The following is a 15447-nucleotide window of genomic DNA, read 5'->3' as shown; positions in this document are numbered from 1 at the left end:
GGTTTTTGGCAGTACTTGGCATGACACAAGAGCCCATGTATTCCTCCCAGGGACAACTGCGGGTTATTCACCAATTTTCCCACAAAGTCCTCTCAACCCGCCCTGGCGCAGTTCAGTGGTTTGAGTCATTCAGCCCAGAGATGACTTTTTCGTGGCCACCGCGGGCCCAAGCGTGACGGGACCCTCGGGTGCGCGGCCGCTTTGCTGTCGGTGAGCCCCTGGCACACGGCTCCCACCGCACCCCCCCGCCAGGAACCCGGCGTTCGCACCACCCCTCCTGCCACTTTTTGACCGGAGCGGGGACGGCGCGGCCAGTAGCTCAGGGAGGGCCCGGGCACCGCTCCCGCCCCCTTCCCCCGGGCCGCCTCTCCCCCTCGGCCCCGAGCGCGGGGCTCCCGCCGCTCCAGACCCCGGCGGCGGCTCCAGCCGGGCGGAGCGGCGCTGGGCGGTGCGAGGCGACAGGCGCAGCCCGGCAGCGGCAGCCCCCGCCTGACACTGGGGCACGGCCGTGCGGGCCGAGGGGAGGGGGCGGCGGACCCGGCCCGGCCGCTCCGCACCTCCGCCGAGTTTGGCCGGCGCAGAAGGGCAGCCAAAAGTTCAGCATGCAGGAAGTTTGGAGGCAGCTCGGAGAGTAGCGCGTCGGCAGCGACTGCTGCTTCCCGTGCCGTGGGGTTTTGCTTTTTTTGCGGGGATTGTGCCATTCCCCCTACGCCCGTACCTCACCCCCCCCCCCTTTCCACCCCACATACAACTCCCCCAAACACACAAGCAACCCGCAACAAACAAAAAGTCCGGGAACAGGTAAAGAACACGAACGAGGGAAGAACCCTCGGCGGGAGACCCGTTTCTTCGCAGAGACACGGTCCCGCTTGCAGCTGGTCCCAATGCGACTGTTCATCCTCCTCCTGCTCTACGCCGTCGTCTGTGCGAACTTCTGCAGCCGTCAGGGCACCACCGCCCCTGCCCAGAGCGGATCTATAAAAGCCCTGCGGGCCTCCAACATCAGGCGAGATGGTAAGTGTCCCGCTGCTTTATTTGTGCCCAAGGGCTGCATTTGTGGGGGGAGCTCTGAGCGCACCTCGGGGCTGCCGTTCTTCTCTCCCGCGAGCGGGGGTCGCGTCCCCAGGGGAGGACGGGGGTCGGTCTGGCTGCGGGTACCGTCCCCTAGGGGTCAGTCGGGGCATGGGGGTTAGTCCCCGAAGTCTGGTCCAGGAGCGTGTGGCCAGGAGGGAGGTGTGGACTGAGGGGGCGGCTCTGCTCGGCGGCTGCACCTCCGGGCGGTCCCAAACTTCTCAGGGCAACTTCGGGGAGGTCTCCTGGGAGTCGACGGTGCCCCCAGCGTCCCCTCCGGGCTGCGGCCGGCACCTCACCCCTGACAACCATCGGGTCCGTGTCCCCCGTGTGCCTGTGATGTGCCAACAGCGGGGGCAATGCCGGGCGAGCGGCGGGTTTGTGGCGGCTCCGGCCGAACAGGGGCCCCTGGGTGAACCCTCGGGTGTGTGGGTGACGGGCGATGCCGTCGCCTTAGGGCTCCTTGTGGAAAGCGGGGTTCCTCTCCCAGCCCACCCCCCCGCAGCCGTCGCCGCGTTCGGCTCCTGTAAGGGCTGTCGGGTGCCGCCCTCCCAGTGGGGAACTCTCTCGACTGCAGGGTCGCAGAGCTCGGGGTTCCCCTGAATCTGCTGGGCGAGCAATGCCTCGCCGGGACTGGCCTCGTCCCTTGCGATGCCCAGGGATGGTGAGCACCATGCAGGGCTGCCGCGAGCTCTCGGGTACTGCCCGCCCAGTAGGAAAGGTGGTTTCAGCTGTCGTATCTGAGCTCCGGCGAGCTGCCAGCGGGGGATGTCCTGGACAGCGGAGATGCTGCCGAGGGTCCGCAGCGCGGCTGAGTGGGACGCAGGTGCCTCGAGTGAACGGGCAGCGTGGCCGTGTGCTGTTGGCCCCATGGTGAATGAATGGGGAGGCTGCATAAAAATAGCGCTGCTGAGAATCACCTCTGGAATCCACGCCTTTCCCTTTGGGAAGAGTGATGAACTTCTGGCTGGGGAGCAGCCTGTTGTGTTCCAGCTTCACGTGGACCTGCTTTTGCACGTTGCTGTGTACCTTCTTACACAGCGAAATGCAAGATGTAGTCCCTGAAAATGAACAGAGTTAGGTTCAGTCTTCAAGTTAACATCTTTCAGTTGACAGAATTTATATTTTCTTATAAACCCTTTTCAAAAACCCAGTCACTTGAGCCATTTCCAAGACTGTACACTGTATTTGCCAGTGTTTATTTTCCAGCATGTATACAACACATGTAATGGGTATACAGTTGACTGAGGAGGAGATTTTTGTTTCAACTTTGGAGCCATATTGAACGTAATAATCTTTTGTATGCCTTTCTGATCACTGAAAGAAGGCATAGCGAAGGTGGAGGGCTTTCTTCTTAGAATTGAGATACTGAGTCAGGATCAAGACAGAATTGCAGTTCCTTCTGTTACAGAAGTCCAATTAAATCTCATTTAAAAAGTAAAACAAGTACTGTTTGTAATAAAAGCATATATGTGTTATTTCTGTTTCATCCTTTAAAACTATTGTGTACCTTATCAAGCTTCATGACTTGTAAGCCTGCCATCTTAAACTTCGCAGAAGAACTGGGACCATTTCTGAACTAAACTAAGCAAGTTTCCATCCAAGTCAAACTTCAGACAAGCTTCTTCATGGAAAACTGCAGTGATTTACTTAGAACATCAAAATGTGTTTTACTCTGATCTCCTCTGTGTAGTCAATGAAGAAATCATTAATGCCTAATATAAATAAAGTTTTCATCTTAATGGCAATGTGACGGGTGTTTCAGTCTGCAGAGGACTTCCTGTGGTGAAATTGTTTCTTGGAGTGATGAAGAGAACAAGCTTCTGAAATGATTAGTTAATTGCTCTCTTCCTAGTTGTGATCATTTAATGTTGTGATTAGGCTTTGCACCTTTAAAATTATCTGAGGCAACTTGTAGTAGTTGAACTTTGTGCATACCAGGTGGACTAATACTGGGGCTGCTGGCAGATCTATATGTAATTACATGCTGCCTTTCATCTTTCCTAAGTCATGTGCTAGTGAGTCCTACAGCCTACAGAGGTAGTGACACATGCCCACGCTAAAGTCAGACAGTTCTGCAATTCTTTACTGGATAGCCATTTACTGAGGAGGTAACAGACTTTTAGGCAGACCACATATAGTCCCCTAGCATGCCTTGCTCTCTCTTTGTGCTTGAGAATCCTCTTTTTGTCTGCAAAGACCTTGTGTTCTAATGTGGCCAGTGAAGATGGGTATCAGGTTACAACACCTAAAGCAGATCAGCTGCTGATCCCCCTGATTTTACTCAAATGAACCAAACTGTCGCTCGAGTTTCTTGACTAAAGGTCTATATTTGTGCAGCCAAAGGTTATGAGGGGTATTCCAAATGTTGCATGCATGTGATGAGCTCACAAGCAGTGTTTAGACCATGGTTGGCTGTAGGCCACTAAAAATATTTCTGTCTTTCATAATTTGAAGTGGTGGTTGTGTGTTGTTTTGGTCTGAAGCAATGATATGGAATAGCATTAAAGGCATGTCAGTTGCATCACTGAGACGGTATTTTTTGCTTTGTAAATATTTGCAGACATGAAAATACAAAGTAGGATCTAGGGCACACAGTACACTGGGGGTAAATATGTTCCAATTGCCTTTTTCAAAGCACACAGAAAGAATAAGAAGTAATATTATGTTCTGGGTTGATGATCATGATTATTATGTTGCGGAATTAAAAGAGATACTGAAGAGGAGGCAAGGCCTGTTCAGCTTTTTAAAAAAACATTATATCTTGGCAAGTCCAAGACCACCTGCACTTTCTACTAAAAAAGAAAACAAACCTTTGGATTCTATTTTTCTGTTATTTCCAAGCAGGATAAACTAGTGATACTGCGTACATGGAGCTTTAATATGGAAACTTGGTCTTGCTTTCAGCCAAAGTAAACCTTTGCACTCTGCGATTTGATATTGTCTTTCTTCTTTCAGACTAAAAGAGGTTGGCCTATTTGTAATTTCTCTTACTTAAGACTGAAGTTGCTCTGATAAGAAATCTGTAGATGAGGGCAGCACATAAAGTGCCATTTAATGACTACCAAACCTAACCAGACTGTACTTTCTGCTGAAGATATTAAGAATATAAATAACCTGCTTACAAGACATCCTCTTGTCCCAGTGGAAGGACGGGCGTTGGTGACTCAGCAGTCCAGTGTAGCACTAATCAATTTTTTTTAAGTGTCCTGTAGATGCCAGCAACACTTATAGTGCAAGTAACGATATTCACTTAAAGTGTTTATTTATGCTGTTAAGTCCTCTGAAGTGCATTGGAATAACACACTGAGAGTCTTCCAGATGCTTCCATTGTTCTCTTTTGACTCATTTTCCCAGTTTGCAGTAATGCAGGTAATACCAGCTAATTACAAGAAGTCTGATATTTTGTCTCTCCTGTTTTGGTTGTTTATGTATACTTGGAGGTGAAAAGGGGGAGATAAATAAATGCTTATTTACTCTATAATGTCTAACTGAAACATCATTTGCTTTTTTTTATCTATTATTGAACAAACATTTGCTTAGTCTAGGAAAGTCTTCCTAGTCCATATCTTCAGACTAAGCATCACTATACATATTTTAAACTTTAAACTCCAAAGTTTAAAGAAAAAGCAGAACAAACCAGACAGCATAGTGTCAAATCATTTCAGTATGTAAACAACTGAAAGCTATGGAATCAGTATCTTCTGATGTGGATTTGAAACCATAACATCAGATGACTCAAGATAAGACTCTCTGCTCTTTTGGTTTTCATTAGGAATAAAAAAAAATAAAAAAGGAATTTCCAGACTTTGACTTGCTTGTGCACCACCAAAATATAAAGAAAAATCATACTTTATAATTCTGGGGAACTGCCAACAGCTTTTGGCTCTTTCATGGCCAGTACAAATGGATGTGTGCCATTAACTCTACCCTCTTCTTCCCTGCATTGCCCTGTGCCTAATCATGACGAAAAGTATTCGGTGATTTGGGCATTATTCTCTCACCAAATAGGCATTGAGAGTCTGATCTTGGGAGAAAATACAGTTGTGTTGTTTTCTGGGTTTTGTTTGTTTTGGGATTTTTTTTTAATTAGATGGGGAAATAGTTGATATTAAACATCACTCCAATCCAAGCCAATCTATGATTTTATGATATTGGGAGAAATTCTTTACTGTGAGGCACTGGCACTATGAGGCACTGGCACAAGTTGCCAGAAAGGCCTAGACAAGGGCCTGGGGCTCTGAGAACCTGGTATCGTGGAGGGTGTCCTTCCTCATAGCAGGGGGGTTGGAACTATATGATCTTTAAGGCCCTTTCAACTCAAAATATTCCATGATTCTATGGTTTTGTGTTTCCATGTTTCCACGACTCCAAGATTCTGTGAAATCACTGGTGATATTGGAACCTCAGGTTTGGAATGCACTTATTGAGTTTTTATCATAGGCTTGTATACATTTCTGAAAGGACTGTAGTAACATAAAATTGTGTCAACTGTAAAATGGATAGAATAAATTTGTTTTATAGGCTTTATTCCCCCAACTTTGTAGATTTTGTATAAAAATGTGTATTTCAGGCTTCATCAGTTTTTTTTTGTTTAAAAGCCTTAATAATTTCCCTGTAGTAATACACTTTGGTCTACAATAGTTTAACTTTGTTGACATCTCTTATCTGTATAATTAACAGTTTGGACTGAAGTATCAAAGGATATTGCATGAGAATTTCAACCCTGACTCAGCAGCAAAAAGCATGGAGGAATTCTCTAAAGGAGCTTGAAACATGTTTTATCAGACAGATTTATATCATACAGTCAAAGTCACTATAAACTCCCCAACCAGTCTCTCGAAACTTCATGGGTGTTTTTTGGTGTGGTGTTATTTTTTTATATTTTTTTATGTGTTTGTATGAAACGGGATTAGGCCAGCTAATTTTTAAAAGGCTTGAAGAAAAAACTTGATAATAGTGTTGCTTTGATTTGTAGAAACTGAACAATGCTGAAATTTCTAAAATAATGTGGAGGTTTTTCCCACTGTGATCCCACAGAGAGGTAGTGTTTTATAAAACATATAGGAATAGGCATAAATAGAAAACTCATGGGGACTCTATAGTGCAATAACATTCATCACATGCTTAACTTTGAGCATCTTCCTAATTCCATTAAAATCAAGGGGCAGAGTCGTACATGATGGTGTAATAAGAAAGCTTGAATAGCCTATATGTGAGATGATGTTGAGTAAAGCAAACTATATTTTATAATGAAAAAGTGTACAAGTATTTGCAGAATTAGGAATCATAGAATCGTTTAGGTTGGAAAAGACCTCCAAGATCATCGAGTCCAGCTGTTAACCCAGCACTGCCAAGTTTACCACCAAATCGTAACCTGGAGTGCCTCATCTACATGTCTTTTAAATACCTCCAAAGCGTGGTGACTCAACCACATCTCTGGGCAGCCTCTTCCTGACAGTTCTTTCAGTGAAGAGATGCTTCTTCAATCTTAACCTGCCATGGTGCAACTTGAGGCCATTTGCTCTGGTCCTCTCACTTGTTACTTGGGAGAAGAGACCAGCCCCCACCTCACTAAAAGCTTGTTTCAGGTGGAGAGCGATAAGGTCCCCCCCGAACCTCCTTTTCTCAAGGATAAACAACTGCAGCTTCCTCAGCTGTTCCTCAACAGACTTGTGCTTCCCCAGCTCAATTGCCCTTCTCTAGATACGCTCCAGCACCTCAATGTCTTTCTTGTAGTGGGGGCCCAAAACTGAACCCAGGATTTGAGGTGCAACCTCACCAGTGACGATTACAGGGGGACAGTCATTGCCCTGGCCCTGCTGGCCACACTATTGCTGATACAGGCCAGGATGCCATTGGCCGCCTTGGCCACCTGGGCTCACTGCTGACTCATGTTCAACATCTGTCATCCAACACCTTCAGGTCCTTTTCCTCTGGGCAGCTTCCCAGCCACTCTTCCCCCAGCATGTAGCACTGCATGGGGTTGTTGTGACCAAAGTGCAGCACTTGGCACTTTGTCTTGCTTAACCTCATACAATGGGCATTAGCCCATCAATCCAGCCTATCCTGATCCCTCAGTAGAGCCTTTCTGTTCCTGCCCTCCAGCAGATCAGCACTCCTGCCTGACTTGGTGTTATCTGGAAACTGACTGAAGGTGCACTCTTGACAATCCTCTTGTCTGGATTGTCAATAAAGATATTAAACAGGACTGGCCCCAAAATCGATCTCTGAGGAATCCCACTTGAGACTGGCTGCCTACTGGATGTAACTCTGTTCACCACCACCTTCTCAGCCCAGCCATCAAGCCAATTTTTCATCCAGCAAACAGTGCACCCTTCCAAGCCATAAGTGTCCAGTTTCTCCAGGAGCATACTGTGGGAGGTGGTGCCAAATGCTTTACTAAAGTCCAGGAAGACAACATGCACAGCCTTTCTGTCATCCAGTGAGTGAGTTGCCTTGTCACAAAAGGAGACCAGGTTGGTCAATCAGGACCTGCCTGTCACAAAACCATGCTGGCTGGGCCTGATCCCTTGGTTGTCAGGCATGTTCTGTATGATAGCACTCAAGTTGATCTGTTCCATGACTTTCCCTGGTACCAAGGTCACGATGACAGGTCTGTATTTCCCTGGATCCTCCTTCTGTCCATTCTTGTAGTTGGGTGTCATGTTTGCTAACCAAATGTTTCTGGGTTTGCCAGCATTTCTGGTAAATGATGGAAAGTGTCCAGGTGAGCTCTTCTGCTAGCTCCCTCAGGACCCTTGGCTAGATCCCATCCAGCCCCATGGACTTGTGTCTAACTGGTGTAGCAGGTCACTGACCATTTCCCCTTGGACTGTGGGGGCTTCATTCTTCCAACACAGGAGGCTGGATACCTGGAGAACAACTGGTCTTACTATTAAAGACTGAGGCAAAGAAGTACCTTGGCCTTTTCCATAGCCTTTACTGTGATGTTTTTGTCAACTGTATTTATCAAATATTCTGTTAAAATGAAAAAAGTATATATATCATAGGCATGAATATTTTTATATATGCCTTTGCAGAATAAATATAATTTGAATCTTTTTAAAGGACAGAAGCACAAGGAAGTGAGATTAAGTACAGTTGACATAATAGGTTCCAAATTAGTATTAAAATCATGAAAATATTGTACCCAGGGATTTTTTTTTTTAGAATACACCCCCCCCCCCAGACCAGGTTTATTGTAATTTTTTGAAGTCCTAGTTGAACAATGAAGTGTTAAACAAATATTTGAAGCTAACTAATCTGAGTAATTAGTATCCTTTTTACATGATGTTGGTAGCTGTGTAATTTATGGAATTTGGGTTGAAAGCAGCAGTTATGTTTAAACTGTCTGTTAGTTTTGGTAGTCAAAGTTCTGAAAGTTATTAAAATTTCTATTAAGTAAAAAGGAACTTATTAGAAAAAGGATTATACAAGGCAGAAATTCTTTGAACAAAATTATCTAGAAATTCACTACACTATATTTCATGCACTCCTTCTTTAGACTGGGTGTAAATACTATATAAAAGGAACGTATCCACAAAATGCATATTATTTATACAGCAAGACACTCCTTTGGGGAGCTGTAAATTAGAAGGACAGGGAGTGGCTTTCTTTTCATACCTCTAATAATACCATATGTACAAAAGATGCAGCAGGAGTTAATGTGTTTTCCTATGGATAGTCTTGATAATATTAAAATATATCTGAAGCAAATTACAGACTGATCTCTTTAAAAGCAAATAAAATATCTTACAGGACTGACTCTGAACATAGGAAAAGTAAATAACAAAAAAATCCTGCACTCCCTCTTTCCCACTCTCACCCCTTTTCCTATTCACAACAGCAGCAGGAAAAAGAAGTCTGGTTCTACCACATCTCAGGGCCCAGCTTGTCCTTTCTCCTTGCCTTCATCCTCCATTTCTTGTGTAGTAGCCTTGTGTTTTGCCTACCCAGCTTGAGTTACCTCTCAATGTTTGTAGAATGATCCCAATCATAGAGTAGGGCTGTCTGCCCTGTCTTTTTCTGGCTTTTGTGCAGCTGCAGGGATTTGACATTAGAATATTTAAGGAGTCCTAAGAAATACCACAAAAGCTCTGTGTTGGCATTCTTTGTAGTAGGAATTTGTCCTCTACTGCAGCAAAATTTAGTAGTAATCTTTTAGTTGATTCAAGTTGTATTCAAGAATTGCCTCCAAAAATCCTGCTGTATTTGTGAGCTTGATTGCATTATACTACATTTGGGATAAAAGAGACCACTTATATCATTGCTTCTGGAGAGGATCTCCTGGCTAAAACACTGGATTGTGTTAGGTTGTTTGGCAGTTTGTTTCAAATCAATCTCCTGTTTACAAAGCTAAGGAAATAGCCTGTTTACACTGTCAAACTGGTGATACTTTCTTTTGGGAATTTGGGTTTGGCTCTAATATTTTTGGTAGTGAATAAATCCTACATGATCTTGAGCTTCCTATTGTACTTAAGTAATCTTCAGTTTCATACTTCCTTTTTGATCTGTGTCCCACACTGTGAAGGCCAGCAACCCATGTTTCTGCTTTGGCAGTTAGAGCTCTACATATTTGGAGATTGTGCAGGAGGACACATTTTACCTTCTGTTCAAACTTCTTGCCAATGTATTCTAGCCCTGCTGTGCCTTGGGACTTGATGATGTTTAGACTCTGCAAAAATATTTATTAAACACTAGGTCCATGAAAAACTTGGAAAAGCTTCCATCAGCGCTTGTTGCAGCAAGGTCTGGCTCACAGTTCACATGAATTAATATATGATAAATGAAAATGCCTTTGAATTCAGGGATGAGTTTGTTACAGAATCTGAGTCTGTTTAAATTGACAAAAACTCTAAGACCAAACCATTAAACCAACACTGCCAAGCCTGCTACTAAACCATGTCCCTTAATGTCACATCTACACATCTTTTAAATACTTCCTGGACTGTGACACAATCGCTTCCCTAGGTAGCCTGTTCCAGTGCTTGACTACCTTTTCAGTGAAGAAATTTTTCCCTAATATCCAGTGTAAACCTCACTTGAGGCCATTTGCTCTTGTCCTATTACTTTTTACTTGGGAGAAGAGACCAACACCCACCTCAATACAACCCAAATCAAATCCTTTGCACTGACAGAGATGAAGGGGTAAGGGCAACTGATGCAGTTACAGATTGTGTAGCAAAAATACAGAACAAAGCTTTGTGCATTCAAATGTCCGGTTGCATTTTCTCCTGTACTGACTACCTTATGTGTCACCCACAGGATATCCTACAAGTGACTTCAGCGGCAATACATTTCTAAATAAGACCGTAAGGAAACCTGTCAGTACTTTTCAGTGTCTTATATTGTTTCTGTTTGCTTTTTAGTTTTAAAGAGGCTGCAAGTGTAATATGCGTGGGTTTCTGTTTCTTCTTGGATCAGTTGCAAAAGATTTTTCTCATAGTTGAATGTATTTCTAATCTGATATGACTCACAAAAATAAAGGAACTAGACTGGTTAGAGAGAAGGAATAAAAATAGGTGCACAGAAGGCTGATCACCAGAAGTACTGTGGAATCTGGAAACCCTTTATGTACTGTTGTGCTTGAAAGATAAATTCTTCTCTTTAGCAAACCAGTGACAGTAGTGCTGCATGAGAACAGCAAGTGGTGATAATGCCTGGAGATTCTTTGTGGAGATGGACCATCACAGCTTCTTAATTGTGATATCACAGCAGGGATAATAACAAATAGGAATGATTTCACTAACAGATCCAGATGTCAGTAAAAGGTTTTAAGACCTCCTTGCTGACAGAGAATTTGCTGCTTTGAAATTAATATAAAGCCCCAAGTTATGGCACTGTTTTCATGGATCAGGTTGTAGGCCTGTTCCCTTGCTTCATTAGTCACCTTCAGATTGCTTTGTTAGGTTGCTGAATGTTTGGCAGTTGGCACAGGAGGATGCTGGTTTGCTTCATTTCTGTCCATATGGTGTGACCTGGCGTTCCCAAACTCTCAGTTATCCATGTATTGCTGTTTTTCTAGTAGGATGGCTTTAGAGTTGTGAGAAGGGGAAAGATACTCTTTGCTTCTTTCATCCTCCCAAAGGAAGAGAACAATCCTTCTCCTGGATAGGCTTGGTTTTATTTTTATTTGGAAATAATACCTATCATCCAGGAGAGCTTAATGATATGGTATGCATTTCTCAATGATTCCCACAATTAGATCCTGGAAAGTTAAACTCTTCTTTTAAGTAAAATATAAAATTTTTGCATCATGTAGTAATGATCTGGCTATTCCTGGTATGTATGTGCTCTGCTGTTACATAAATAGCATGTGCAAACATTTGAACCTCTAGAGTCAGTTCTCTGGCAGTGTACACTACTATGTTTACAGTATACTCAGGGTGTCTTCAGTGGTGCCTCTGAGAAATGGGTGCAGTGATAACTGTTGCAGCACTGTTGAGTAATGCCAAGGTGTCTTGGGTCTGCCTTTGGACCTGCATGGCAAAGCCAGGTTGTGGAGTTACATCCCCATCTCCATACATTCAGCGTGCCTCCCAAAAGACTTCAAGAAATGAGTAATTCCATTGGCCACATGACATCATAGAAACAAGCGTCACTCCAGAAATAAACTTTTTTGCACCACAGAGGAATCTCGGCCATACGCTAGCATGCATCTTAGGACTGACCCTGTACCTGAGTTGTTCCCATGCTGGAAAGCAGAGCAGAATGAGAAGTGGATCTGCGGCTGTTCAGCCTGCTCTTTCCCCAGTCCCCTAACTGGCTACAGCCTTGCTGGGCAGTGTTCATTAATTTTACAACATTTTTCTGCAGGCAGTATCACTCTATGGTGATACTTTTTGTTCCACTGTAGGGGTTGAGCCCTGGCAACTTGAAGAGGCAGAAGTGCCACCCACAGCCACCATTACCCATGGGCAAGGTCTGGAGATCCTTACCAGGGTGAATCCATTCTTAAAATGGTGTGGCCTTGCTGTCTGTACTGTCCCACCTCATGTCTACTTTCCTGCTCAGAGTTTTTGGAACCACTGTTTTTGCAGACTGAGAGCTATGTGACATACTGAGGTACAATAATAGGGTACATAGATATCTGGTTTTGGGGAACAAAGAATCATACAAAATGACAGTGTGATGTCCTGTATAGAAATCAAGTACCTTGGTTCTCACATGCTTGCCTGAAAATAGCTGCAGTGGAATGAGAGTTAAATAGCAGTCTCCTTGCCAAAGAAACCACAGAACAAAACAGGGAAAGCTATTATCCTGGTTTTGTTACTTTGCACTTTTGTTCCTTGGGTTTGATTTCATCTAGTGCATAAGAATATAGAGGAAGGGCATGAAGAAAGAAATCATAATGACTTGATCTGTCAGCTCAGTTTATTTTTTTGAAGAATGACTTTAAAGGCTTTTTTATCAATATGTGCAGGATATTTTTCAAGGCTTGCGGGTGCTCCCTTTTATTTTTTATATCTAGTCTCAGGATTTTTCTCCACTGACTATGCCATTTCCTAATGCTGCTGCTATTTTTTGTGCCATCATCAATGCTTGCAGGACCAAAAGTTAAACCTTGTCAGGCAGATTGCTTTTAAAGCTTACCTTAGGCAAGCCATTAGCCGCAAATTGACTAAGGGAAAAAAAGTGTCACCTGTTTTTCTTATCAAAAGTGAGACAGAATGTATTTCTATATATGCTTTTGTGATGAAGTGATTGCAAATTTAAGTACATGTCATTGTAGTTTTGACAATGAATTTCTAGCATTTCATTTTCAAAAAGGTCTTCAAAGTATTTGGCCAAACCAGAACTGAGCTGCCTTGTTTCTTTCTATGGAGATAGCTAGCCTAGTCACCTAATGCCACTTCTGCTTCCCTTCTGTATCCATGGGCAGGAAACAAGCATTTCCTTTGGTTATTTATTATAAATTAGTATTGTAGATTTTTTTTTTATTTTTATTTTACATTCTCTGTGGCTAAAGCAAAGCCTGAACTTAAGAGATGAACCACCAAGAACTCCACAGTATTATAATTACTTTGCTGGCTTGATGTTCTTGCCAGTTTAAAATTACTTAAAATTACCAGATAAAATAGAGGATCCAGTGCCAGCATGTGAAACTAGGCAGTTCTCAAAATTGCTTTTGACTGAGGTTCCTACGCGTGCAGCAGCAGCTGGCACAGCTTTTCACAGAGTGTGAGGGGGACTGTTGAAAGAGCTGACTAGAAGAAACACAGAGAGCTGCCACTAGGGACTTGGCTGAACCTCTGTAGGGAAGCTTCATATGGCAGGCAAGATACCCTCTGCTTGCTTATGATGGATACTAACAAAGAGTTCTTACCCATAATGATTGCTGAATAATTTCACATAGAATGTCCCTTTTTTCTTTTTTTTGTTTTGCACATATTCATAATTTCTTTTAAAAAGCTGGTAAATTTTGACTTTGGCTGTCACCTCGAGTCCAGAAAAGGAAAACTGAGAATAGACTGGCAATACTGGAAGCCGAAGATTTCTAGTACCTGTCTAAACCCTACATTTACTATATTCAAAACAAAGCACTGTCCTTCCAAAATTTTTCTAAATATATACTCTTAAGGCAAAGGAAAGTAACCAGAAAGAAAAGAAGCATCAGAGACATTGTCACTTCAGTTCTTGCCAGGTAAAAAAAAAAAAAAAAAAAAAAAAAAAAAAAAAAAAAAAAAAAAAAAAAAAAAAAAAAAAAAAAAAAAAAAAAAAAAAAAAAAAAAAAAAGGTAGTCAGATCACTAAATGTCCAAGGTATAGGTTTATAGGTAGGTTTATAGGTTTAACCTGAAACATACTTTTGGAAAGAAATGCAAAATCCCATTAGGCACAGAACTGAATTGATTACACAGCCCTGTTAAATGTACAAAATAAAGAAAACACAAGAACTAAAAATCTTTCATTTTGTTAGACTCATTGTAAGGACAGACATAGCGGGACTAAAGGTTAAAATCATGCACATTCAGCCAGGTGCATTATGAGTCATGTACTGAGTGCCAGAGGGAAAATGGGGAGATAACTGCTGCCCTGCCTCACTTTCCCAGTTAATCTTCCCTCAGGTGTACCAACACAGGGGTGTCATTGTAAATAATGAGTAAGGCAGAGAGGCTTGAAGGAGTTGATAGTGTGCAAGACTTCTCCTTATGCCTGCTGAACTAAATGCTCCATGTCTTGCTGGTGAATGTGGAAGGGCATCCCCTTGTTTCAGTGTGCACTGGACAGGGCTCCCTGCTGCCTTCTCCCCTTCTGTTCTGCAGAACAGAAGTCACAGCTTAGCCCTGTGTCAGCAAGAAATCTGATATACTTCCAGATTTGACTTTCTGCATCTCCTCCATATGGTACTGCATCTCTTGCTAAGAAAATGATGTCCCTGCTCACTGTAGCATGGTTGGACTAAATGACCTTTAAAAGTCCCTTCCAACCCAAAGTATTTATGATTATATGATTCTGTGAAAAACAAGTGATGTGTCCAGTCACTGTATTCCTCACTGAGCTGCATTGGAGAGACGGTCCACATGCAACTCATGTGACGTATATATATATTTTTAGCATTTTTTGTCAGTGCATGTCATTTTCACTTCCCACAGAAGACAAACACTGTGTGTAGATCCTGTCTTCACCTTGTTCCCAAGACTGGGAATAGTGAAATTTTAAATATTGTGGGATTGTGTTCAATTTGTACAAAAGTAATTTACTGTAACTGTGATCTTATTAGTGTAGTGTAATTTCAGCTGCTGCTCACCTCTTATTAATGACTGGTAAATAAAATGCTAACCTATTCTACAGTTTCTGTGTTGCAGAAGTTCAGGTATTCAGATAACTTAATTGGCACTTAGTTTCCCCAGTACACTGATTAGTTGTTCAAATCTGATGATTTTTTTATATCTTTACTGAAAGCAATCGAACCACAGTGCCACTGTGGTTTGACTGAGGTCTGTCCTTTCAGTATTAACTGGTATCTTTACGTTCATAGTCTGTGGATCCATATTGGAATTTTAGTAGAGAGGAGAAGGAATAGAACTGTTTTAACTATGTATAAAACAGTCATGGCTTTTCTCCTTTGTGGTTGACAGAAGAGAAAGGAATATTACCAAAAAACATGAGAGGGAATGTGTTCCTGTGTGCCTTCCTCTAGGTCTGGTGTCTGAAGGCTGTCCTGTATGCAAAGGAGGAGGAATGGAGAGAATACAATATCTAGCACTGTGTCTCATAAATCCATCAGGATCACTCAGTCCAAACTGGGGCAGCAGCTGATGCTGTCTAATTTTAAGTATGTAAACTATGAGTTACTCTTTTACAAGCTTTATTATCCCTCAGTGGTTACTGTCTCTGTCCTCGCTGCCACCGTCCAAGCGTGCTTGGCCCC

The 15447-nt window shown here is 43.0% G+C and overlaps 1 protein-coding gene across 4 annotated transcripts in view; it reads left to right on the top strand.

Annotated features, from left to right (window-relative positions):
• The first annotated feature begins 531 nt into the window (after positions 1-531).
• PDGFD (platelet derived growth factor D) overlaps positions 532-15447 on the top strand; it is a 142491-nt gene continuing 127575 nt past the window's right edge. For 2 of the 4 annotated variants that reach the window (XM_027900077.1, XM_027900068.1), the window contains exon 1: positions 532-1014. In XM_027900077.1, coding sequence (XP_027755878.1) covers positions 885-1014 — 130 coding nt within the window. In that variant the 5' untranslated portion in view covers positions 532-884. The remainder of the gene's footprint in view (positions 1015-15447) is intronic. The other 2 variants (XM_027900093.1, XM_027900085.1) reach the window with 1 other exon arrangement.

Source organism: Empidonax traillii, unplaced genomic scaffold, assembly GCF_003031625.1.
Source record: "Empidonax traillii isolate 1590-97213 ecotype Southwest subspecies unplaced genomic scaffold, ASM303162v1 scaffold21:size2437335, whole genome shotgun sequence".
In the NCBI taxonomy this organism is placed as follows: domain Eukaryota; kingdom Metazoa; phylum Chordata; class Aves; order Passeriformes; family Tyrannidae; genus Empidonax; species Empidonax traillii.
The sequence above is the reverse complement of the archived record's forward strand: the minus strand, read 5'-3'. Positions and strand labels throughout refer to the sequence as shown.